Source organism: Mastigoproctus giganteus, chromosome 1 (assembly GCF_048544385.1).
Source record: "Mastigoproctus giganteus isolate SK-2022 chromosome 1, ASM4854438v1, whole genome shotgun sequence".
NCBI lineage: Eukaryota > Metazoa > Arthropoda > Arachnida > Uropygi > Thelyphonidae > Mastigoproctus > Mastigoproctus giganteus.
Window position 1 is genome coordinate 11,968,114 of NC_143575.1, and position 27,118 is coordinate 11,995,231.

Genomic DNA, 27,118 nt, shown 5'->3' on the forward strand with positions numbered 1-27,118 from the left:
AATATAAAAAGGAAGATTGTTCCAAGGACCATAAGTACTAGGGAATAGAAGAAAAGTTAGTCCGGTGAATCTGTGCACGTGTTTGGACTGCTTTGGAAGAAAGATGTGGAATCGCAGATGCTAATTCAGGATAATGCTGTGGAAATCTCATAGAAAAAGTATGCAACAAAAACTGAATGTCGATGTGAGTTCGTTTGCTTGGCTCATTGATTGATCTCTTTTGGTTAGAGTCAAAGAGTTTTAAGTTAAATAGTGCTGAGCCGGAAAGTAGGCTAAGAAACGCTGTTACTGTTTTTTTTTTGTTTTTTCTTTTTAAGACCACTGTCACAAATGTCTGCGAATTCATCGAATTCTAATTCTTTTCAGCTTCCTGGAAGCGTTTTCGTCAAAATTGATCTGACTTAATTAGCTAGATCAGCTTTTATCTGGGTAGCTTCCTGAAGATTCTTCAATTCATCTCGTTTTTCCCTTTCCAAAGGCTTTCCTCAAAAGACTATTTGTTCAAGAAGTCGTTAAAAACCACAAACATTGCATGTGTCGAAAAGCCGGATATTTGCCGCCGTTCTCATCGATTTTCGGACATTTATGCAGTTGTTCGCTCTTTAATGCTCTCTCTCTCTCTCTCTCTCTCTCTCTCTCTCTCTCTCTCTCTCTCTCGTCATAGCGCCTTTCTGTCTTCTTATTGCCATATTGCATCGGATATCACAACCAGGGTGAAGTGACGACGACATGTGAATTCCTAACTCGATTTATTTTCCTCGGAATTTTATTAACGACATCGCCGATGATAGTCGCCTGTCAGTTGGATTAATCTCCCTTCATACTAGCGTTCATGAGACTGACGCGTTAGTGGTGAACTGGGTTTAGAAATCGAGGTTCATAGTGCAAACTGTTAGGAAATGTGACCATTTGTATGTACAGCTCTCCTGGGATCAGTTTAAGATTAGATTTTGCGGTGTAAAAGATACGTTCAAAGCTTCTTCGTACGAACGAGGATGCACTATCCCTTAATGGCTACACAAGTTTATGTAGTCGAATATTATCCATTTCACATCAAACGTAGGTGTTTTTTTTTTTTTTTTTTTGTTTTTTTTTGGTGATATTAAAAGTTTATTGTTTTACAGTTTTTAAAACTAAACACAGTCTGAAGAATGGAGGTTGAGGAAGTGTCGCTTACGTATTGCAGTATCTCTATTTTCCAATAACAAGCGACGTTAGAGAGGAAGGAAATGGCTATCCGAACTTATGGCAGATAGCCAAGTATACTTGCTGACTTCATCTTCAAAAGGTGTGAGCCTTTTTTTTTTTTTTTCTTTGTTGCGGGAGACAACGCCAAAAAAAAGTTCTAAAATGCTTCGAGGTTTGATATTCTATTCCATTCTCCTCCCGAGGCTACATTTGGAAAGAATAAGAAAGCAGCACACTGTGTCATCTTACGCTATAAGATTGGTCTAAAGTCTTCTGCATAGCAAGAACTTGAGAAATGCGTGTGTGCATCTTCCAGATTGACTGGATCTGAATTGTACCATTTGCCTGTAGGTATTTTATTCTATCGGATACCATACGTAAACACTGAACTGATATATATTAATCTCGTCAGTTCTTACCATTTCTTTCACATAATAGGATGTTTGATTTTCTTTTCTATGAGTGTGCATGCATTATGCGCAGAGCAGAACCCGTGCAATTTATTATCGGGTAGAAAAAACCCGTGTTCGATTCCAATCAATGACGCGAGGAATTTTTATGGGCCTTTTTTCACAACATGGCTGAGTTTTTTCGTTCGACAAACAAGCAAATCCACTACAAAACCTATGCAGTCGGTTTTGTGTCGATTTGCCTGTTTACAGACAATATAAATACAGTTTGTTGTTTGTTGTTTGGTTGGTTTTTAGGAGCATTAGCAACTAAGGCCATATTGCTCCGGGATATGCGGTGGTCATTCCTTGACCTTTCCGCATCCTCCGTATTTGGTGGTGACGGGCTCGAACCCCGGTCTAATCAAGAAACGTGTGCTACGCACTGCTGCTCCTTCCCACCTGGCTACGGAGGCGCCATATAAATACAGCGCAATATGGTTTAAGTCGTTGATATATATATATATATATATATATATATATATAATTGCCGGCAAGAAACATAATATTCACTTGTTGCCATGGTCTGGTTGGAGGAATGAATTGGCAATGTGATGGATGTGCAGAAACGAAATTTGCTTTCTCAGTTCGCACATAAAGTCGTTACTTTTTGTTCTTTTTTTTTATGTAAATATTGACTCATTATTATTTGCTAATGCGCCTGAAATGTAATGTACTACGTTAACTAACTTGTTAATTATGCAGTCAATATTTGGACTAAAGCTAGTAAATATGATTTGCATACATTAGAATATTTTTTTAACTCGTTTGATTAAAGTTATTCTTGGCCAAGATACCTATCATAACCTGGAAATTTTGAATTTTAATATGGTATTAAAATTCAAAATTCTCGTTCCTACGCAGAATCAAAACTGAATTTATTTATCAGACATAGAAATGCAGTTTACGAAGCTGTGAGAAATACAATAAATTTTAGTTATGGTTTGCATGTTCTTTTTCAAGACTGAAGCCTGCAATGGTACTAAAAAAATAAATATGTTGCTAATCAAGTAATTATCATTGAGATGTGATCAAAACTAAACTTTAAATACAGATCAAGCCTGTCGACTTCTGAACTATTTTGGATAATGAAGTACGTATCTAATTTGTTGTGATTATTAATACTAGTGTAATTTTGCTCTCTCTCTCTCTCTCTCTCTCTCTGTTAGGGAGAAGGTGCACTACATCTGACTGTTTGTATAATAACCAAAACTTGTTGATAAGGGGCTAGGTCCATTAATAAGTTTGTATTGTATTGTATTATTATTATTATATATAAAATCTTTTTCTCCTTTATGGAGTTTTTTCTGCCCCCTTGACGGGCACTGTATTGGTGCATAGGGTGGTTGGTTGTGTCCGGTTACTATTATTACTGCTCTCTTACTATCCTTACAGGTGTTCATGATCGTCTTTCTGGAGTTCCATATATGTGTTCTCTGAGAGGCCTATTGCTGCTAGGTTCTTATGGAGGCTCTTTGGCACAATGCCGATGGTTGACAAGGTGATCGCAATGGTCATTACTTGTTCCGTATTCCTTATATCTTTGACTTCCTGTCTTAGGTCTGAGTACTTCCTGATCGTTTTCTCGTATGTTTTCTGAAAATTGCTGGTGTTGGGCACCACTATATCGATTAGGTAGGTAGCCATTTCCTTCTTGTTGATGAGGGTTAAAGCTGATCTGTTGTGCGCGATCGTCTTGCCCGTTATTATGGAACGCTTCCAGTATAGTCTGTGAGTAGAGGTCTGTAGTACGCCCCGAGGCTCGTACTTGTAATACGGTACACTTTCTGTGGGTTTCCTCGCTAGGTTCTGACCAGATCATGGCGATCTGGTCGTGTCTGTGAGTGTACTCCATCTGGATGATCACCCAGCATCCTGCGGTGATGTGCTGGATTTTTTCTGGGGCCAGGTGGCATCAACGACATGTGTCATCTGTTACTCCGGGGTCCTTGGCGATGTGTTTCCTGTAGTTCCTAGTGTTAATCTTGGATGGAGAGCATGAATCCTTCGATGTTGGGAAAGAGCTTTCCTTTCGTGAGCCAAGCGTTTAGAAGCCATCTTATCTGTGTAATCTTGATGTAGGTTATTATACTACGCTTGTGTGAGCACATGACCAGTTTTTTGTTACTTGAGTGAGAACAGCTGAGAGCGAAAAGAGAGAAAATATCCAGTGTGGTTAAACATATACTCATTAAATTTATGGTTAATCTCTCCATAAATAGCGACTTTCTGACGTGCACAAACTGCAGGTTTAATTCCATACGACCAACGTTTTTTTGCCTCCATAATTTATCATACAGCTCATTAGGCTCATGGCTGGTTATGATGTCGGGAGAAAAGAAATTAAATTGAAATTTTCCACCTACATTATTGAAATCAAATGTCATATAAATTGATAATGATTGTACGTAGTTCGTCATAGCTATTCTTTAAGAAGAATAGTTATTTTTTATTTATTTATTTTTTTTATTCTTCCAGTGCGGAAGTATATGCTCTGGGAATCATATGCATTAATCTACGTACTGGGCATGCACTTAAAGTGGACATTACAGTAAATGAGAACATTTGGTGTGACTTTATTATTGCCATTCGTTTACATTTAAGTAATTGTATTTTATTCACATTTCCACCAGTAGCACTACCTTTTAGCCATTAGAAATGTTTACAGATGCAAGTTCAGTTGTTAGTGCTAAATATTCACTGAAATATGCTCCAAAATTGCTCAAACACTGGGTATACCTGTTTAAAATCCGACACACCCGAGGGTGCCTTATTTTAAAGTGTTTGCTGTAATAGCTTCTGAACGACATTTTACGTCACTTGTTATTTTTTAAACATCAGTTAGTGCTTCGTACACCGCGCCTATATAATTTCGGATTTACTGTGAAGTTCTTAATGTGTTTTTTTAAAGTTTTCCATCTGAGGAAGGATGGCTGCACGATAGATATGCGGAAATTTGTTCTCAGCCAGCGGATAGTTGATTGTTGGAACAAACTTCCATCTGGCGTTGAAATGCGTATTGGGAATAAATTTCGGGAGGGATTAGCGACAGATGATGGGAAATGTGTTTTGTTTATTTTTATTTTATGTTATTTTTTTGGCTGATGCTGTATAAGCTTGGTTCTTTGCATCATTTGCTAATACTAATCCAATCTTTAATACTAATCGAGGAAGAAGGAGAGAGTGTTGCCAAGTGCCAGATTGAAGTGGCATTTATAAAGCAAAAAAAAAAAAAAAAAAAAAAAAAAAGCTTCTTTGATAAAATGGGATCCTCTTTAAACAGATCTGGCATAAAGATTTGCTAAACAGAGATAGCAGTGTGTGCCATTCTTTGGCTGTTGCTGCGCTGTATTACAATAGTGCAATTGTTTATTCGTGGCATATGCTGGCATTTTTAATTAATTATATTTAATAGTGCTCCTCGTGGGTAATTCCATAAATTTGACGACTCTATAAATTAGAGGGCTCAAACATTTGCCTATACAGTATTGTTGCCTAAGACCAACTCTACATGCTATTGTATAATGTTTAGTTGTACTTTGGGAACGATTGACCACAGTATGTTGAGTTCATGAATCAGCTATGGCACTAGAGAATAGTCACTTTCATCTATCTCAAACTTCGATCTCATTAACAACACTCTCCTTAAGCGTCCGCTGTCCTGTGACACAAACACCCTTCACCTCGAACCTCTTCATCATGCTGTACATTTTATCTTTCTGTCGGCGACAGTTCGAAAATATAACATTCACTAGATTGTTCAGAAAATGTTCAGTGCAATTGAAGTATTAGTATATCGTGTTTGTAAATTTTATGTATTCCTTGTCTGCACGGGTAGCACAGTGGTATCGTCACCGTCCTCCCCACACCGGATGGAAAAGGCCCGGGTTCGAATTCCATCGATGTCGCGAGGAACTTTAATGGGCTTTTTTCGCTTCGTGGCTGAGTTAGTCGGTCTCAGGCGTAGATAGCAAGGTTTCCCCCCAGAAAACTGGCTTTTTTCGTCCAGCAAACAGGCAAATCGACCATATAACAGACATAAGACACAGCACTGCAGATGAATTTAATTATTAATTATTCGGGTGGCCTAAATACTGTATAATATAATAGTTCTGTATCCCTTGTCGGTTGACCAATTTTACAGAATGAAATTTTCCAGAAGAAAAACCATGCAGCCCTCTCTGTGACCGACTAGTTCAGCCTCGGCTTTAAAAAAAAGTTCCTCAATGGAAATTGAGGCGTTTTCCACAGTGTGGAACAGCACACTATCCACTGCGATACGATCCCACAGTAAAATACAGTACAGAACCATATTGCTTTTCTCCGTTTGCTCTGTGTTCCCTTGACTTATAGCCCTTTCAAGAAAATGTTAACTGTATCTGATTTCCTTACTTGCTACGTATATCTCCAGTTTTACTCACTTTTTGTCACTTCTGGTATTAATTTAATTTCACGTCTTTCATTCAGTTAAGTTCTGTTATTGTTCATTTTAAATTTCAGCCCTGTGCGATTATAATAACCAGTCTACATATGGAAAAACGGCAGTGACTTTGGTGATGAAACCCCAAACCATAAAAATATTGGCATGTCTTTTTACCACCTACAACCTCTGATAATTGCCTATTTTATTAAACAGCTTTCGGTACAGTTCGGCAGCTAGTTTAGAACATCATTGATTTCAACTTGGATAGTAAGACCAAAAGAGAGGACCCGTGAAATGCTTTACGTTATACAAGTGTATTCATTTGGTGAGCGTCGATAAATTCTCTCAAAAATCCCGAACTACAGATAGATTTGTGATGATTGATTTGCCAGTCAAAAAGTCATGCTGGTTTTCTGCTATAAAAGACGACAAGTAACCATAAATTTTTCGAAATGCGGCGATCTTGAATAATTTTGTCATCACATTGAAAATGGCAATGGGCCCCCTTTAAATATTGACATTGAACAATATGTATAGGGACAATGTACACTGCTCTCTACCATGTATTAGGATACTAAATGAAAAAAGCATCTGGTTGGAATAAATACATTTTTAATATCGAGTATGATCCCTGAGCTTTAGTGACATCAATCTGCCATCACTTTGGGAACACTTTCTACACGTTTTCAGTTGATGGTCACTGTATTGTTCCGCTACTCCCATAAGGCCACGGCTAGTTCTTTGCTTGAACTAGGACTTATTATGGCTCAGTTGTTGTTCTAAAACATCCGCAAGGTAATAGTTGAATTTAGATTTGCTCCCCGGGCTGCTAGTGGTACATTCACCACATTATTGAAACCACAGTTATATCGACTATGCTTTGTAACAAGAACTGCTCCCATGCTAATAACAATACAGCTAGAATTGTTCAGAATGTTCCGATTGGTATCCTTGATTGCATTGTTCATAACACCATCACCGCAGAACTTCATTGTTCCTGTGGTTAGGAGAAGCCGTTCTTTGGCTATACATCACATTCAGGTGCGTGTACCTGATGCTTGGACTGTATCGTGATTCATCACTCACTTCACATCATATTTTGTCACTGTTTTAATGTCCAATGCTGATCTCTGCGCAGGATAGACAATGACGTGCCTTGTCTATCATGTGCAGACAATTCGGCTTGCTTGCGAACAGTTCCGAGACAGTGGTATCCCATTCTGTGGAATATTTTTCTTATGATTTTCGATCCTACAGGTATTCCAGTTCTGTAAACTGTCTCTCAGATCGGCTTATTAAAGGACTCTTTCTGCTCTCTGTAAATGTAAATACTTGCGATATACCGCCTGTCACTCCTCTTGTGAAGGGTTCTAGGTTCTTTCTTTTTTTTCCCGTCGCCTTCCACTCCAACTACCTATTGTTGAGTTTGCATGTCTTCCATATCCTAGTTAAACACTGTCACGTGACCGCTGTAATTATTCGTTACTTCCTAGAAGTGAGATATCCCAGTACATTTGAAGGACAGTGTATGTATCATTCAGCCGAGGGGGAAAGTTGCCTGCACATAATTGAAAATTTAAAACTCGTAATTGAATAGTATCGAAGAATCGAAATCGAAGAAATATTATTAAAATACTGTATAGAGCCAATCTGAACAGATTGGACTGTGCGTTTTTGTCACCTCTGAAGTCCTTTTGAATGTAGGCTGTTTTTAGCACTTCTTCAGAGCAGTTTACTGAGATATTAAAAGTTAAATGTAAAATTAAGAAATTGCATTGATATGCAGAAGTGTTCAGCAACATATGTTTTGCTATTAAAAAGAGTGAAGTTTAGGTCAAAAATCTTTGCTAATTAAGTAACGTTTTTAGTTTTAAATAGTTAAACTTATATTTCTACATCATAAACTCTTTCACAGCCAGCGTTAGCGTTTGTTATTTTCGCTGAATCTGCCTTTTCCTATGCGTATAAGAGCACTTCTGGTAAACATATTTTGAAGCAATTTGGTAATGGAAACCTTTAATGAAATTACTCAGTGAAGTTCAGTTTCGGTGGCCTCAGTAAGTGGCAAAGATGAATGGGTTGCGAGTATGATTGTCGCGTCAAGTGTGAGAGGTCTGGTAGTAGTCGATTCCATGAACTCGTTTTAAATCCTTTATATTCGTCTTTTAATTAAAATCATAAAATTAGAATAATCTGAAAGACAGCTTAGAACGGTGATAAGGAGTTATATTCATGCGTAAATAGGGAAAAGAAGAGAGTAAATTGGATAGACTCCTAACAAGATCAAAACGTGGACATACAGTAGATAATCTAGCTGAAGTGGCAGATGATAAGAGAAAACACTTGGAAACAAACTTGATAATTGAAAGTGTATGTCAGCCAGGAGAAATCAATGATGATGAGTGATTGGTGTAAAAGATGTAATATGATGATCTCGAAAATATGCCTCTCTAAATGAGCAGTGGGACTTGGGGAGGGAGATGCCCTGGGGAGACAGTGGACTGAGCATCCAGTTACACTCGTAAAAGGTAGCATATGATTGCATAAAACTATTAGTAATGCTGTTGAGATCATTAGATTCTGGGAGTGATCTTCTTGGACTTGAAAAGCTTTATTATGACCGAAATTTATCAGGAAGTAGCTAAAGAAGTCATGAGGGACTGTTGACCGATGAGTTTGACTTCGGTGGTGGGCAAGTTTAGAGAATCTGGTTAATAGAACATTTGAATAAGAATGGGATCCTAAAAGGATCTCAGCAGAGATTGGTGAAGTGGAAGTCCTGCATGGCTAATCTGGTTTATTATGTCATTGCTTGAATACAAATTACAAGTTGTTATAGATTGAATACATGTCAGTAAAGCCGTTGATATAGTTTCCTCACGAGATGTCATTTTATAAACGGAACCGAGTTGGAATTTGCAAGGGAGATCCTTAGGGGGATCAGGGGCTGGCAGGAGTCAGAGGGTAGTCATAAAAAACATGCTTCAGAGTAGAGTAGCGTATTAACTGTGTCCTTAATGAATCAGAGAGGAACGATCTTGTTTGTAATTTTCATTTATGATATTGATGAGGGCGTGCAGATGAGCTGTTGATTTGAAGGATGGGAGGGCGGTTAACCACTTAAAATGGTAAAGTTGCTTCAAACTGGCATGGGATAGTTACTCTTAAAAGTGGCAACTGAAGTTTCAGTAAAATGTAAGGTCTTGCACTTGAGGAACAGAATTCCAAAAATAACTTATAAATTAGTGTGTGGGAGGATATAAATTGGTTCAGAACAAGAGTGTCTTCGGGGGTTACGATGCAGACAGACATGCGTCTTCCATGAAATGTAAATAGGCAGCTACGAAGGCACATGTTTTCCTATGAATGATTTATCGGGCCATTACATGATGATGGTGAAACTGAAATTGGAATACTGTATTGTATCCAGATATCGAGGTTCCTACCAGGAACGACTTGGAAGGTTTATATTCCAAGCTTTGGTAGCTAGGCATCTGTGGATGAGTGGGAAAAGGGAAGGCTGCTTGAGTGTATAAGATCTGGATGGGAATGAGTATTAGCAATATGGAATTGGCAGGAAAGACAAGAACTAGGAAACATAAATAAAAAAATATTAGGAAGTAACAGATGGCCAAGTTTTATGAAGTCTGTCTTCTTGCAGCGTGTTGCAGAATGGAGGTACGTAATTTATTCGAATAAATTGTTTTCCAAGATGGACGAGGCGGGGAGTTTTGGAAAGTTTAAGATGGAATTGGATCACTTTTTGACGATGGGAAAAATATGAGTGATTAGGGGATTTTTTTTTTTTTTTTATGCGAATAAGTCTGCTTCCTTACATCACTTCTCTGTTGGTCAAAAAGCTGCATGGATCAAGGATTTAATTTTGAATACTGTCGAAATAATAGTAAAACGATTCGTTCATCAATCAAATTGCACAATTATAATAAATAGAACATACAATAGTAGTGGTGTTAATTTTATAGCTCTGTAATTTACCCTTCATTTGTTGTCTTAAAATATGAACACTTCACATTTCCAACTAAATGATCGCAAAACTTAAGAACATTTCGTCAGAATCATATCAAAATTAATGTAGTTGCACCCCATTCACCATATTATTTTTCTGGGTTTGTTTACTAGACGTTGTTAACTGATTAATAAAATAATTCTTACTGTTCAGGCAATACGCAATAGAATTAACAAAATGGATTATATTGCTTCATTTGAATCCTATAAATCAGTATGAATTATAGAAGTGTTTATTACAGTTATTGGCGATTTACTAACTGACACTAACTCAGCATCAGAAAATTAGACGTCCAATTTGTGTACAGACAGGAGAAATACGGACGTGTTATTATACACTCAGTATCAGAGAAAATTCTCCTTCTTTAAAATTTTTCATATCAATACATCGTCATAATACAGTACATGCAAATGATGAGGCAGACAATAATTTTAAGAGAAAATAAGCAGGATTTGAGGGGCACTGTGCTATGCTATTATTAGTTGCATAGGAAAACCGAATAGTGGTGAGTTTGTCGTAAAGACTTAAGATACCGAGACTACATCTGTGAGCATCTTGCATGCATACTCAATTAAATAAGTTTGAAGGGTCGTATAGTTGAGCCCTCCTCGGTAACATAGTTGGTATAATCACCGTCCTACCTACACCGGGTGGAAGAGACCAGAGTTCGAATGACGTGGGAAATTTTTATGGATATTTTTTACAACTTGGCTGAGTTAGTCGGTCTCAGGCGAGTATAGTATGGTTTATTTTCTCCCGCCAACGCGGGTTTTTTTTTTTTTTTTTTTTGTCCATCAAACAACAAAACCCAATTTGCAAGCAAATTATATAAAGCTCGATGTGGCCAAAGTTGATGATACACCTACAACAATCACAACCGTATAGTTGGGCTGCGTCAGGCTCGATGGTCTATTCGCCTAATTGCTGTTTATGTAGGTCGTCCTCACGGGTGGGTACGGTGATTGTAATCACCGTCTTCCCTACACCGGGTAGAAAAGGCCCGGGTTCGAATCTCGTCATTGACGCGAGGAACTTTTATGGGCTTCTTACTTATCGTGGCTGAGTTAGTCAGTTTCAGGCGAAGATAGCAAGGTTTCTTTTTTCCCCGCAAATGGACGTAATACACCTCGGGTGTATGAGGTTCTTGCGTTAACCCTAATATGAGTTAGGGTTAACTCTTGCGTTAACCCTAATTTTTTTTTTTTTTTAAAGAATAGTTGGTGTATGCTGGCACCAGTCTGTCTTCGTATATTTAATATGTGTAACATAAAATTATGAACCTTCTCCGTGTTCTCTGCGGTAGTTACTTAGTCATGACATTCCCTGCCAAAAGCAACAGTGAAGTTTTGTTTTATTTCTTCTGTTTTATGATAGCGCAAATTCACTATACCAGCCAGAGAGAATTATGTTAATAATAGGTAGAGTTAAGGGGAGTTTGGTTATTATTTTTTTTAAAATTTGCGCCAAGTTAACTTAGGCCACCATGTATTTTCGTATATCAGGACTGTAAATTTCGTGCGTTTCACAGTCGGTGTGCCTATATTGTAGCTCCATAGACGATGGAGGAAGCGGCTATGGAAACAGTTAAGCCAACGTGTACACCACAAGGAAATCACCATGTAAAAATTTTCGTATCAGCTCTTCACATTTTTCCATGGCTGTCTTTAACTGTAGAAAACCTTTGATGGCTACTGTAAATTGAAACTCTGCCAGTCTACAAAATTGGAGCGTTAACCTTAATACGTCTTCTGTCCGATGTTTCAACTGGCTTAACTTCAACCGTTAACCAATAGCTGATTAACTAACATCAGCTGATGCTTCCGATTCTTCAGCTTAACCTTATATTTGTCACCTGGATTTTCATCTTCTTGGAGTTCGTCATTCGTAGCACTGCACTGGACTTCTTATTTCTGATTCTGCCTAGATCTTAACATCCTATTGTAGACCTTCACCTTCTTGGAGTTCCTGCTTTATAATACTCAACCAGGATTATGCTGGCGCTGTTTTCGTCAATGCAGGATTTTCCTGTTGTTATATTATGCCCTAGTTTTTACCTTTTTACTTTTCTTCCTTCATTAGTTCTATTTTTTTTTTTTTTTTTTTCTTTTCTTCTTCTTCCTTTTACAGACCCGTTTGGGGCAGAATTTTCGTTACTCCATCAGGTTGGACTCATGATGAACGAGATTAGTGGCATCCTCAAGGTTCTTTCTTGGTTCTTCTATGGATGCGAGATTTTTTCATGTTTAAACATGGTTTTACATAGCATGTGTAAAGTAGCTCCATCTCATTGTTGGAACGGTAGCTGCTCTCCTACTGATCGCTGCTCCCTATAAATTAAATGGCCAGAAACATATCCGGTGTTGCCTAACGCACTCTACGCAAACCCCTCAAAACAAACACATGACAGAGTTTAACTTGCGTTCAGGTGCCCCCTTTCCAAAGATACTCATGCAACATACATATCTGCCCACCGGTTTGATATTGCATCGAACGAGCACGTGATGATGCTGTTACTGATGGAACGTTCCATTTCATGAACTGGGTAGGTGTACCTAATAAAGTGGCTACTCAATGTAGATTACTTTTTTTTTTCTTTTTTTTTATAGTTAGTTGTTGGCGCATCGGCTTCTGTGGCCATAATGCACCTCCCAAGGTTTTTGCAGTACTCTGATCCAAGCTCGAGGCGGCATTCGAACCCGCGACCTTTGGATTGCCAGACAGGCACTTTACCCACCCGGCTAGCGTGGTCGGCAATGTAGATTACACCGAATAACAAAATCATATATTTTAACCATCAAATGAAAATGTAACTGGATAAATTCAAATTAATGTGCTGTTTTTATATTTCTGTATCAACCACCAGTTTTGTGGAAAATGAAAACAAAAATTAAACATATTCTCAGATTTTATTCACCCCTTTTAAAGTACGAAAATATCATTTCAAGTCATTTAAAATTGCATATACTGATAAAAGCGTCCGTAACTGATACCCAGAGTTCTCTTAATATAGAGTCCAATAGCTTGCAGCCAAGTTTGTATACTGGTATTTTATCTTACCTGGCAGGACTACCATAACGGATATATCTTGATGGAACATTTCCCTGTGTTCATCATTGACAGCTTCCGTGTACAGGGGGGAAAAGTTAAGTTAGTATGAAAAAAAAACAAAAAAAAAAACGTACTTTTAGTTACAAAACGCAGCCTTGCACAATCTTTAAGTTTCAGTATCTTAAGAACTTAGAAATTCGCAATCACCTTTAAAAGCCCTCTTTCTGCATTTTCAAGATCGTATAAAAGTATTATGGAAGTTGCTCTCCTTTACTTTCCGGATCTGTAGGCCAATAAAATGCCTTATTTGATCTTTGTTTTACGGATTTTTGAAAAGATTTTTTCTTAATTAAAGAAGACATTCATAGCTTGTTTCATGGCTTGGAAAAAAATTTTCATTACTTTTAATGTGAATTGATGGGAAGAAAACCTTTTCTGGACTTAGGAGAAACTGATACGAAACACTTTTCTATCCAGGAACTAAATACTGTCGAATATATCATTCTTTAACGATATAATGGCTGTCTTTTGCTTAGTTTTCCCATTCACATGAAACAGAAGTATTCATTTGCCTCCTACCAAGAAGAGGTGATACTATTTTTGGTCACCATAGATGGGCCACCGCTATTTATCAGTCACTTCAGCTTGACCTTATATTTGAACACTGCACATTTCCAGTGTTCAAATATAAGGTAAAGAAAAAAAAAAAAAAACCTGGTTATTCTCATACTGGAATGCTTGAAGACTAATTAAATATTAAGTCTTGGTTCACTCTGTTCCAAATAAATGCATGGTAATACACTGGTGCAGAAAAGTTAAGGTACATTAGAATTTTGCATAATTTGTAAATTGAACAGAAATGTGTAGGCAGATTAATAACAATAGATAAATAGTAATAAATGTAAATAAGCGTCTGTACACAGCGATCCAATATGAAGAAAAGTGGTTTTCAGTTGAGTGGTTAGATCACTCAATTCGGTTGTGCGAAGGTATCAAACACGTCTTCGTAAGGTTTCTTGGTGCACTGGCACATAGATACCATACGAATTATTGGGTTTGAGTTATTTATATTCAGGACAACCTTAAATATAATTTGTTGTTACAGTGTTTATGCTGTTGTCGTTTACGATGCGTCAAGCCTGTCCTGTCTTTATGTTTCAAACGACATGAGAAACTACACTATTATTACTATCCGGACACCTGCATATTTTCAAATAACTTTTATTTACAAGAAGACTAATGGCGTGTGCTGAAACCTTTAGCTTTTATGACAACCTATGGTCTCCGTGAAACACTCTCCATCAGTTTTTTTTTTTTTTTTTTTTTGTAGATGTCTTTTCTGCCCTTCGACCTTCAAAACGGCCACCAGTTCAGCTTTGTTATTTGGGCAGTCTTCTCACACTCACCAACGATCCAGTTCACCTCAGAGGTTCTCTGTTGGATTGAGGTCATGGCTCTGGGCTGGGCAATCCAATTTTTCGACGTTCATATCCTCAAATCATTCCATCACAACGCGAGCAGTATGACATGGAATGTTATCTTGCTGATACAGGTATGGGCCTGCCCTCATGTTCTGCCACAACCTATTATTGTCCAGGACACCTATATAGGTCCAGCATTCATGGTTCTGTCCAAAACAACCAATGATTCTGGGCCAAACCGTGAAAAACAGCCCCAGACCATCACGTTTCCTCCGGCAAACTTCACTGTTGGGACGATACATTCCAGCAGGTAGCTTTCTTAGGGCATATTTCCATGTGTTACTTGTAAATATTCCCTATTTACCAGTAACCGTGTACCATTGAATCGTCACTCTAAAGCACAGCTGTCCATTAGTTTACTGTCGAAGACCCGCTGGCCCTACACTAAACAGACGGCGTCTGGCATTAGCCGGATGATTAGTGGCTTGTGGAGGGCTGCAGGATCTTGACCATATCCTCCGCACTGTACTGGTACTGGCGTGTGCCCAATAGTCTCGCTGAGTGCTTGTGTGTGCTACTACAACGTTAACCTGCGTTCCTACCGGACGATTCTTTGCAGGGCTATCCTGTCACGTTCCTTAGCTTCGTAGGTTTTCGGTCGTTTCGTGAAGGCTTCAACACCAGTCCGCTTCCATTTGCAGATGATATCACCAATCGGCGACCTGGGGATCTTCACTGCTGTGGAAATGTCACGCAGAGATCGGTTGCCTTATGCGGTACCCTGTTATCATTCCGCGCTGGAAGTCTGTTAACTTCGCCGGTCCCGGCATCTTTCCTCGCAATCGTACTACTGTCTCCTCGAAGACCTACGAGCATATTTATAGCTGTGTCTGACACGTGGTGCTTGAGTAAGACGGGGCCAGCTATCAACGAAGACTGCCCAACCATTAATATTCAGATATTAATGGTTGGGCAGTCTATAACTGAAATATAATCGAGAGATAGTTCATATTGTTTGAAGGATTTAAGCTCTTGCATTGTAGAAATTTGGAACAGTACGTTTTCGTTTTCACTCTCGCTGATGTAGGTAGAAATGTTTTAAGAAAGTTCTTTAAAAATAAATATTTTATGCAAATACATTCTGGAATTCTGCCTATGCAATCTCATTAGCGGTTCAAAATTCGCCTTTCCGAAGAGGAATTATCGTACAGTGCACTGTATGCAGTTAAAAACTAATCTATAAACTTGTATGATCTTTATTATCAACTGTAAAACTCAAAGTGGCGCAGAGGGATATAAAATGCAGTGTTTCGATCTCTTAACTATCTTTGGTAAACACTGCCTTCCTCGCCATTTGCTCCGGCCCACTTATCGCTAACATAATAGTCTGAGAGGTTTATCGCGTCTGAAGAGCAAAATAAACTCTTGCGAGTTTTGATCGCACTGGGCGTTGGCTTTAGGCAGACGTCATTGATCAAACATTCTCTCTTTTTTCAGCCTCTTTTGTTTTATTTAATGTGTCATGAAAATAAGCGTGATAATTTACCGTTCAATATCTCAAAATATTTTATGCCGCTATTTCTGGTTGTTTAAAATTCTCTTGTCGCTCACGTAGAAGTCACTGAAGTACATGTCTACATCCTTGCACGCTGAGATGAGTTGTGGGGGATCCTATATAGAAATCTACGTGAAAGTACAAACATGCATATTTTAAGAGAATCGAAGACCATCAGAGAGAGAGAGGAAACCGAATGGAACAATTGGCAGCATCAGAATTATGTACGATAACACCATAAAACCTGACTTCATACAAGAGTAATGTAGAGCCACATCGAGAAAAGAGAAGTTATTTAAATAATCAATATAGATTTTGGTTGGATTGTTTAGAATTAACGTTGCTGTAGTTAAGGCCATGAGGTGTCACTATGTTGTGCCCTCCCCTCTGTATTTTATAGTCGGTTTCCCTGTTTGGCATTTGAAAAACCTAATATTTCTGGGAAAGAATAAAAAAATGTACTCTGCCCTACCATTAATATACAGGCAGTTACATATTTACAAATAACCTTTATTTACAGGAGGACTAATAATGTGTGCCAAGACCTTTAGCTTTTTTTATGACGGTCTCTGGTCTATGAAACACTCCCAGTTTCTTGTAAATGCCCTTCAATATTTTTCGCCATTCGATCCGGTTCATCCCAAAGGTTCTCTCTAGGATTGAGGACAGGGCTCTGGGCTGGCCAGTCTAACTTTTCTTTGCTCATGACCTCAAACCAGTCCGTCACAACGCGAGCAGCATGGCACGGAGCGTTGTCCTGTTGACACAGGTATGTGCCTTCCCCGATGTGCTGCCACTAGGTAACGCATTATTGTACAACACGTCCAGTAGGCCTCAGTATTCGTGGTTCTGTTCAAAACAACCAGTAGTTCCATGTCAAAAAAATTAAAAACATTCCCAGACCATCATCCCCCTTCCTTCAAATTTCATTGTCGGGAGGATATAGTCTGGCAGGTAGCTTTCTCCAGGCATACTGCTTATCCAGACACGACTGTCAGACTAACAGACTAGTACTGTGACTTGTCACTCCAAAGCCCATGTTTTCCATTCGTCTGTGGTCCAAGAATAGTGGATCTTGCACCAAGAGAAACAGCGTCCGGTGTTAGTCGGGGTCATTAGTGACGTATACAGCTGTGCGACCGTGATAACCGTATCATGTAGTGTCCTTCGCACTGCACTTGTGACATATGTTCCAGTTGTCTCCCTTGTGTGTGTGTGTGTGTGTGTGTGTGTGTGTGTGTGTGTGTGTGTGTGTGTGTGTGTGTGTGTGTGTGTGTGTGTGTGTGTGTGTGTGTGTGTGTGTGCTGCAACAACGTCACCCTGCATTCCGAATGGACGATTCTTTGCAGGGCTCTCCTATCATTCCTTCAGCTCCATTTGCAGATCGCATCACCAATCGTCGACCCATGGACCTTCAGTGCCGTTGAAATGTCACGTAGGCCGATTACTTATGGCACCTTATCATTCTGTGCTGGAAGTCTGTGAACTGTGATGCTAACCGATGCTGTATAATCTTGCTTTCTTATATCAGTCGCCACTACTAATGCTTTCCAGCCGATTGTTTTGCTTCCTGGTGACGAAGCCAGCAAGCACAGCCACAGATCATAATACACCCACCCACATACAACACACTATTCACATATTGGCCTTTTTAAAGAGTCTATATCTTCGCAGAGAACCATGGCGGAGTTGGTCTGACGTTTCTGGTGCCGCCTTACATAAGGCACACATACACTGCTAATACTAACTCCGTCGATCGCGGCACCTTACATTCATAATTGTACTAATGTCTCTTTGAACGCCTACTAGCATATTTAACGGAGGGCCGCAGCATATTAATGATAGGGTAGTGTATATACATACCCTAATGAATGAAAAAGTTAAGGATTATCACATTTTACATTAAAACGTGTATGTGCCAAACTGGAGAAAAGAATTCCATATATAAACTTGCATGGGAGGCCCCGCAGCATGCAAGTTTACAATCTTTCAAATAGGCTTACTTGACATTTTTCATTTCTGTGCCTGCCTAGCGAGAGAACGCCTGCGATAAGTTTTCTTTTATTGGACTCTACAACATTATAAATAGAATATATCTGGATGACTTACAGCGATGAGGAACTGTTAGAATGATAGCGGTTGGCCAGGCATATGCAGAAGGCACCAGACTCTTCTGTGATCCGAAATGTGTCAAGGCTCTGAAGATAATTCTAGGAAATAAATTAAATTTATGATTATTTTAACAGCAACACAGTTGCTCATATCTATATCGCATATTTGTTTGTAGAAATATATGTTCATGAGCCGATTTGCATGTTTTGCCTGAGAGTTATCCCCGTGAGTTTTCACGAAAAACCCAATACAACTCACTGGGGAAACCCTACTCCCTCCGCGTAAGCGTCACTGACTATAGTCTTGATTGCGGACTTTCGAAATACTTCCAGTTAACGACAGGAATAGAACAAAGATTATCCAGACGAGTAGCAGACAGATGTATCATGCCAGTTACGCTACCACAAAAGACAATTCCAGAAAACAGGAACATGTAACCATAGGAATGGTGAAGGACGTCCACAGCCAACAATATCAAAAGATGCCCTTTTCCAGCCATAACAAAAAAAAAAAAAAAAAAGTCTGCAGATCAGCTTGCATTGGAGTTTTCATTGGTCGTACGTTGTACTGTATCAAAGGTATACAGTCACTCGCGGGCTTCAAAAAGTAGACTATACCAAGAAACTTGAGATTTCCGGTCCCCTGACCTAGTATTCCCAACGGTTTTGAGCCCAGCGCTTCTCTTTTACCGAGTACTTGTGTTACATCCTTCGTGAAAATCAGTCGTTTTTCCTGTCTAAAGCTACGTGTGTACAAAATTAAGAGTATTTTTATAGTGTATCCGTTAATTTCTAAGGTTTTTTAAGTGTATAAAACAAAATTATGTTAATCTGAGAAGTTCAAAATTTTCTTTAACTTAGTTCCACCGAAAAACCTAAGGAATTCACTATTTAATTAATATGTTTATACCATAACTGTAAAAGAATCATTGGTAGATGATTCTTTTGCAGTTATGATATATCAGGGTATATTTGTAATGTAATATATTTATAATATAAATATGCTTAAATGAAAATGAAATAAATTTATATAATATAATTATATTTATTTTAAACAAGTAGTTGTAATGAAATCCTTTATCATGAACTTAAGGGCGTTGCAATCGAAACATTGAACAATTGAGGAAGTTTGTTTTCCGATCAGAATGGTTTAGCCTGAATGCGTTATTACTCCTGGAGAGAAATTGGTGCGGGATATCAGTCCTCGAACATATTGAGTAAAAGTTTTGGTGATGTGGGGAGCCATCACCATTAATGGTCGCCCCCCTACCCCTACGTTCTTTCTCGCGTGTACTTTCACACCGTGCCTGAGTCCTAATTGCGCCAGTGACATAAGGAGTTTTTATGGGCTTGTTTCTCAACATGGCTGGGCTAGTCGGTCTCAAGCTAGGGTAGCATGGTTTTATATCCTGGAAGCTTGGGTTTTTAGACCACAGAATACGCACAATTTCAGACACAATATACTGACGCCTCATAGCCTTAGTTGTTTTGGCGCCTAACACACATACACAGGAATGACAGGTCCGAAAATTCTTCCCACCCGAGCCTGCTTTCTTTTTTTCATAGAGTTAATGTTAAATACGCCTGTCAATAAGTAAGATGATAGGTAAATCTGAGTTATTTTCGTATTTGATGCATGAAAATTTTGGAATGAATCCATCTAATCCTTCTGATTGATATCTGTTTTTAAAGTGAATTGTGGTTCTGTTTATCAGTTGTCCTGAAGTCACCTATAAATGAATCGGTAAATCCTGTTTCCTGTTATTATTTTCAATTAACTTTTTTTTATTCCTTAACCATGAAAAATTGGCACTCTGATGCTGAAATGAGCATTCAATTCATTTATTGGCGAGCCATTGAGAACAGCAGTGAACCTCAGCGTTTCTGCCGGTTAGCTTTTCTGCAGTCGTGATGTCCATCCAGTGATACTTTTGCAGCCATCCATCAGAGTCTTCGAGGGACAGGATCTGTTTCGCCAGTTACTTCTAAAGTAACAGGCTGCTCTGGAAGAATCAGAATAGTCCGAATGCCTGCTTTAGAAACACAGGTAGAGGTCACAATGGCAGGAGAATCAATCGCACAATCACAATATCAGGAGAATTGTAGCAGCAATATTAGGTATTGCGCATTTTACTGTAAGGAAAATTCTTCGTGCACAGCAGCAGCTCTACCCTTATCACGTACAATGAGTGCAGGCCCTCTCACAAGATGCTTTTCACCTGAGAATTTTTTGTCAATAACTTCTGTTACAGTATATTAACATTTTCTCCATTGTCTACTTTTCACGGATGAATCACAATTCACAAGAGATGCCATCATCGTGGCCATTGGTTTGGGAGGGACCGTTTTTTTGATCTAAATCCACTAGATTTCTTCCTATGAGAGACCTCTTAAGGTTTTTATTTTAAGCTGTTCCAGTTCGTAACGTACAATCTCTTCGAGAACGGACCATGAATGTTTGTCAAACAAATGAAACACTTCGAGAATTTTCCAACATGTTCATTTGAGGATACCTGCAAAGGCGTGTCTACTTCGAACACTTGCTGTGATATACACTTAAGAGAAAGTTCTCGTCGATCACTTACATTGTGTATTAATTAATTTATTTAAAAAATTAACTTGCCAGGAAAACTTACCTTTATTCTGTGAAAAGAAGAAAACTGGCTATAAGTCGGAAGGAAAGCATTTCCAGACCTATGAACGTATGAAATTTTTTCATCCAGAGTTTAATGAGACCTTTAGAAAAAGTACCCTGTTTAAGTAAATACATAATACTATTTTAAATGGTATGTTAAGTTCATATATCGGAGGTTTTTAAGATTAAGACAGTAAATACACATATAAACAGCTGTTTATCTTAATAAGATCGTCTTAGGTTTCTAATAATTGTGTATGTTAGATTGCCACATATTTTCGATGTAGGAAAGTAAAGTAAAATTCTATATGCAGTATTTGGGAAGAATGGATAATGAAAAAGCAAAACCATCAAAGAAATAAATTTCCATAAACTATTTCTTCAGTTTCAAAATACGATAGATAGTGTGTGGTTTGCATTAAAATTGCTACAAATTATAATACGCAAATGGATTTTCCAACGATTTGCGCGTTGAGTTCTCCTTCAAAAATAATCAGCAGAAGTTGCTCTCTACTAATGTACTTCCTACTTCTCAGAGTGTGTCGCGTATTAAAATTTGATAGAAACTCATGAATTGCAGGCTGTTCAAGATGCAGTTCTTGTCTGTGCTATGTGTGAGAGTCTGCAACCTTTGAATGGAGGAATCCATTAATACGCCGTTCTGTTGTTTAACTTAATATTTTTCCCAGTCTTCCGGCAAATTTGATCCTTCATTAAACGCGGTTGCATATTAATGCCTTATTCGGTAACCCAAAGTAGATTTTGATGTTCTCGTATTCTCTTAGGCCTTCTACTAGAGAGCGCTCTTTCAGACACGCACGCGCGTATTCGCCCCTCCGGCTCTAATCAAAGACCTCTCACCCCCCTTCGAGTTCACGGACATAGTTGAGAGAGTACCATCGGCCTGTCTTGCCGCTTCGGGCTCCACTCTGTCGGTCGCCAGCGTCAGCCTCCCTCTCTTTCAGACTTCTGGATGTTTACCGCGTCTCATCGAAGTGCTCTGTCGCCTGTCCCGTTTACCACGTGTTTCAGCTGTCCCCTCTGTGTCGATAGGAGGATTGTCACTGACAAATGGAATGGATCGGAAGCGTGTTGCTCCACTGCTTGCTACATCCGATGGCAATTGGAGAAGTGGGGACATCCAATGGTATAACCCTTTCATTTCGTTTGGTTTCTATCGCCTGTTGTTTACATCCCCTTTTCCTTAGAAATACATGCCAGTGGTACTCCCGCCTGTGACGTCATAGCCGGCGTACGGACATTTTTGTAATCCTCTTGGGGTAGTCGAACCCATGCGTATTTCAACTTTTCGAGGTGCGAAAATGCATTATGGTTGTCACTGTTCGGAGTGTTCTGTCGATAAATATACCTGGTACGTGCGCGTGCTAGTTTATTTTAGTCTGGGCGCCTTATCTTCTCCAGCATCGAATCAACGTGTTATTCAGAGCTCTCATCAATGGCATGTTCGTGAATAAAATAAAGCAAATGCTCGAGAACTGCTCTCCTATAGGATTCTATAATTCGTTGGAGACGTGGGCAGACGAGGAGCACAGGCGTGTGTGTGTCGGAGTGAATCTGCGGTGCTTGCTGTGGGATGGAGGCGATAGCTCAGGTGATGCATTGTTCCGTATTGGTTGTTTGGGTGCGTTCGGAATGAAAGTAAGCATTTCTTTTTGCTACCTTGTTTTTACAGGTCAAGGTTCACTTTGGTTTGTTTTTTTAGCCTCCTAAGTAGTTCTTTGAGGCTTGCTTTCTGTTTCTGTTAGTTTCCTACCGACTTTTATCACCTTGTTCACTGAGACCATTTTTCTATTCGCATCCTGCCAAGTGACTCGTGAAATGAACTATGTGCTGTTTATGATGCAAGTTTCGCGATGCAGTAGCTCTATATTTTTATCATCACTCGACACGAGCAGTTTAAATAAAGTTCTTTTTTATAACTTCTAACTTCCAACGTCGGTGTAAAGGGCTTGGTTAAGCCTCACTAAGTCTTCTTTTGATACTGCTTTCTTCGTTCAGTGCGGAACTAGGTTTTTTTTTTTTTTTTTTCGCCAGTGCACTTTTTTTTTTTTTTTTCGCCAGTGCACTAACTCAAAAAATATTTCACGGATGCTTAGAAATAGCCGGAGGTTGGCAATCGTGAAATGGAGGTGAAGAGTGTTGTCCGGCTTGTGTGTGTGCGATCCGCTGTACTGCGCCAGTAATGCTGTGATGTGGCCTTACACAGGAACGAGGAACCAAAGCCATTCGTCGTTCTTGTCTCAAGATCGTTGGCATGTCGCCAATCTTCCGCTGAGTATATTGGACTCTTCTTTTTCGTTTCCTCTCTTCCCGAAGGACGACCTCTGGCCCGCAGGCTGTGGACGACGCCTGTGCGCGAGAAACCGCTAAAATTGCATCGCGGTACGCGTTATTATGGAAGCTTAGCCGGAATTCGAGATGAAAATCTACAAATCTGGAACTTATAGAGCTTCGAATAGCTACAGCCGGAGTCTACGGAAGATGGACCGCTGCACGGAAGGCAACGGAGCCTCTGGAACACGTGCTGTCTCTCCACTGTGCGTGACTCGGTCCAACTAGGTTGTCCGCACGCAGCGTCGGAAGGCAGCTGCTTCTATCTGTCACCCGGAGTTATCCAGATGAATTCCATCCAGCTGTAAAGATCGGATACTGGACAACTTCGTCGAGTTCTGCCCGAGTGTTTGTGTTTCCTCTCTTTGATACTCTTCGTAGATGATCGTTTCTTCAACACGACGTTTTGTGTTTCAGTGGAAATGGAGAAGCGTAGCCCGTCACGTGATTCAGGGATGCTCCATCCACCCGAAAGCATTGTGATGGAAAATAGTTGACCCTAATATGGCCGGCGAATTGACCACAGCTCAACTCCAACAGCTCTATTTATGCAGTCTTCTGGTCGGTCAGAAAAGGCAGGTCCTTGTCTTCCTTTTTGCCATAAGATTTTTCTCTAAAAATGTCTTAAAAGCCAGATAATGAACAATTTTAATTTTCTTAAACAGTTTTATTATTTTAAGAATATCGTCTGTGGAAGTTACTTACCACTTTTAAACTTCCCATTCTTTCATTTCAGTAAATTACTTGTAATTTTATTTCACATTAAACCAGTAGCAAATAAACATTGAAGTGATAATTTTGCTTGAATTAAAATAAGATTATTAGTGCCTTTGTTTAACAATTATTTATTTCTAACATAGAGGTTTTTAAATTAAATATATAATTTTAGTTAAATAAAAATAACGAGTCATCTTTAATTAATCTGTTTTCATATTGGGATTTCCGAAATTTTAAAAGATTTACAGAGAATTAATCTGTTTTCATATCGGGGTTTCCGGAATTTTAAAAGAATTTCGCCCCTGTTCCTTACGAAGTGGTTACTTCGTAAGGAACAGGGTCGAAATTAAACCGAAAATGATTTCTATTAGCTTTTTTTGTTGTGTGAAAAAATACGGTTTTTATTTATTTTTTTTTTTCGAATACATTTTTATATTAAAACCGCAATTAAGTAAAACAGTGGCACTTTCTTAATTATATTGAAGATTGCAAAAAAAAAAAAAATGTTAAAAAAAAGGGTTTTGCAATAAAAACGTGATTACAAAACTCCAAGATAAAAAAAACAGTTCTAAAGTAAACGGTTTTTTTGATGAGTTTTAATCAGGTATTTACAACTTTGTTTCCCAAACAAGACTGACCCTCCTGTCTGCAGTGATCTAAGAAAGAAGATATGTGTAAGTTAGCATGTTCAATGGAAAGTTTTATACAAAAAATTAATTAATCGTTTTTATAATTAGAATTCGACGTCAGAGTTCTATTGTATGTCTTTTGTCAATAAGCATTAACACGCTAATCGAATATAAATGAAAAATGGTTGAGCATTGAAAGAAAGTGTATTAAGTTTATACTGTAATCATATTGTCGAATTTGGTAAAGCTTGGACAATTGAATCCTCATTAACCTGGGGATTCGTCGCATTAAATTGCTTCTATTATCTGGGCGATAATTCTGTTTTATGGAATGAAAAATCTGAGTTAGAAGTGCAGGTAGCCATGCGACCCTCACTGTAGACCAAATTACTTTTTTTCTTTTTGGCCATCTGGAAAACAGCCAGTGTATCTAAGATCGTATCTTGACTTCTTACATTACTTTAAAGAATTAATCTCTGTCAAGCATTGCGGTAAATGAATGATTAAAATTAATAGTATTAGGAGATGTTAGACTTGCCTCTAATGGTATACGTTCAGACAAGTCTTTAAATTTTTTTTCTGCCTAAACTACTCGCTGTAAATGGTACACTATTCGTGTAGCTCTACACGAATAGTTACCAACCTGAGTACCCTGCATATTGGGGTGTCGCGGCCCTTTTCAAATATGCCACGATGTTAGGAAAACCTCCATTAAGTTAAAATGGCAATCACTGTTTAGGTGATCTAAATGAGGAAATCCGTCCTACCTAGTAAATTGATCTGTGTTTATATGAACTTGATCTGAATTTAAAAATTATAGCGAATTACAAGCTAAAAGATTAACGTTATCCTCTTTCCCTCTCCTTGCCACATAGTTTTCGTTTGTGTTCCAGGAAATTTCTGAACGGCTTCTAAGCAGATTTCGATTTGACTAAGTAACATATTGATTCTATTTCAATATTTATACTTGCCTATTAAGAAAGCTGCCATAATAAAGCTGTAGAGGCTTATGATAACTTACTAATCGACTGATTTAAAATAATCTCAATATGGTCATTCTCCGGAATGTATAGCTTAATGTGAAAGATGCTGAAAATTGCTCACAAATGCTACCACATGGGTAATAGATATCCAAATATCTAAGGTATAGATACACAAAGTGTTAACTTCATAAGCCCCTGGGGAATTCAAAATCGTAATTAATATGCCCTAGTTTAATGGATCTATCTCTAATAACTTCTCACAGTTGGCATGCGCAGCAATGTGCTGTTAGAAATTCATTAGTGATGAATAGCTATAACCATTTCGTTATATTAATTTCCAGTTTATCTTCTCAAAGCGCTAAAATATCAGACTTCTCACAATTTGTAATGACAGCCAAATAACTTACCTATAATTTATTGCATCCATGCTGGCATATTTGCAAAGCAGATGACTTCAAATCGCGCTGAACAACTATAACTGTTCGGAGAACTGAAAGTACATTAATGACTGCATGTTTATAACAGCGGAATAAGATCGCTTTCAATAAATCCAGTGCGTGAGAAACGTATGGAGTTTGACGATTATCCGAATGGTAAACTGTAAGGATTTTTATTCATTCCCCACATTAATTTATGTCGTGATGTTTTTCTATTGAGAAGATGGTTTGTTTTACATCTTTGAGTTTTCAGTTCATTTCTCCGTAAAGTATGGACATGTAATAACTTGATAAGGAAGAAGTATGTTCCACAATATTGCACTTGTTCTTTTGTCTGTGTTGTCTTTTTAAAGGTTTTTGGTTTTAAGTTACTTAGAGAAGATCAATCAGCAAATAGTTCATATTTCATGACATAGCTTTGACTTTATTTCATCAGCGTATAGTACAATGTTTCAATTTTGTGTTTAGACAAAAATGTTGGCAAATAAAGAACTAAGGGACCAAGATGGATCCTTGTGGGGCCCAGTGTTCATTACAAAAGAACTAGAATACCCATGACGAATATTTCGCCAAAACCTGTTTCAGAGACGTAAAGATTAATATCGAAGTAATTAAAAAAAAAAAACTTTCCTCGGCTCCGTTCGCTGCTGTCTAAGGTGTCAGTGGAACGGACTCGTGTAAAAATGCAATTTGACCATTATTTACGTGTATGACTATATTGTACTTTTAAAAAATTACACTTATTGCACAAAAATTATCTGGACCTGGAAACTATATGCAAAGTTGTCCATGAGCAAAAACGCCAACTTTGTTGAAAGTCTGCCCTTAGATTTGTTGATAGTGATGACAAAAGCAAAGAATCTGTTTTCTCTTCAAAGTAAGCAGCAAGTTAGTTTTACTGGAAGCCAAATCAAATCTCGGGATTTGATATGGTAAATTGTAATTAGACTGAAAGTTTTTTTAGATTTATTTCCTCCCCTTAATATTACTGCTATATATATATTTAAAGCACCTATTGCAAAAAGAATCAGGTCAAAGAGCGTTCTAGACAGAGGGACATAGCAATTTATTATATAGATTTGGTTTAGTATGATTTAATAAGACTCGATAACAATTAGTTAAACTTTATCCAGATTAATATAG

General features: G+C 38.3%; 1 protein-coding gene across 9 annotated transcripts in view; it reads left to right on the top strand.

The window, feature by feature from the left end:
- The window catches only part of homer (protein), a 651,652-nt gene that overhangs the window by 211,906 nt on the left and 412,628 nt on the right, over positions 1-27,118 (top strand). Inside the window, exon 1 of one of the 9 annotated variants that reach the window (XM_090371474.1) lies at positions 23,287-23,788. The exons of 7 other annotated variants lie outside the window; for them this stretch is intronic. In XM_090371474.1, coding sequence (XP_090227600.1) covers positions 23,714-23,788 — 75 coding nt within the window. In that variant the 5' untranslated portion in view covers positions 23,287-23,713. Of the gene's footprint in view, positions 1-23,286; positions 23,789-27,118 lie in introns of those variants that run through there. One more of the 9 variants, XM_090371523.1, reaches the window with a different exon arrangement.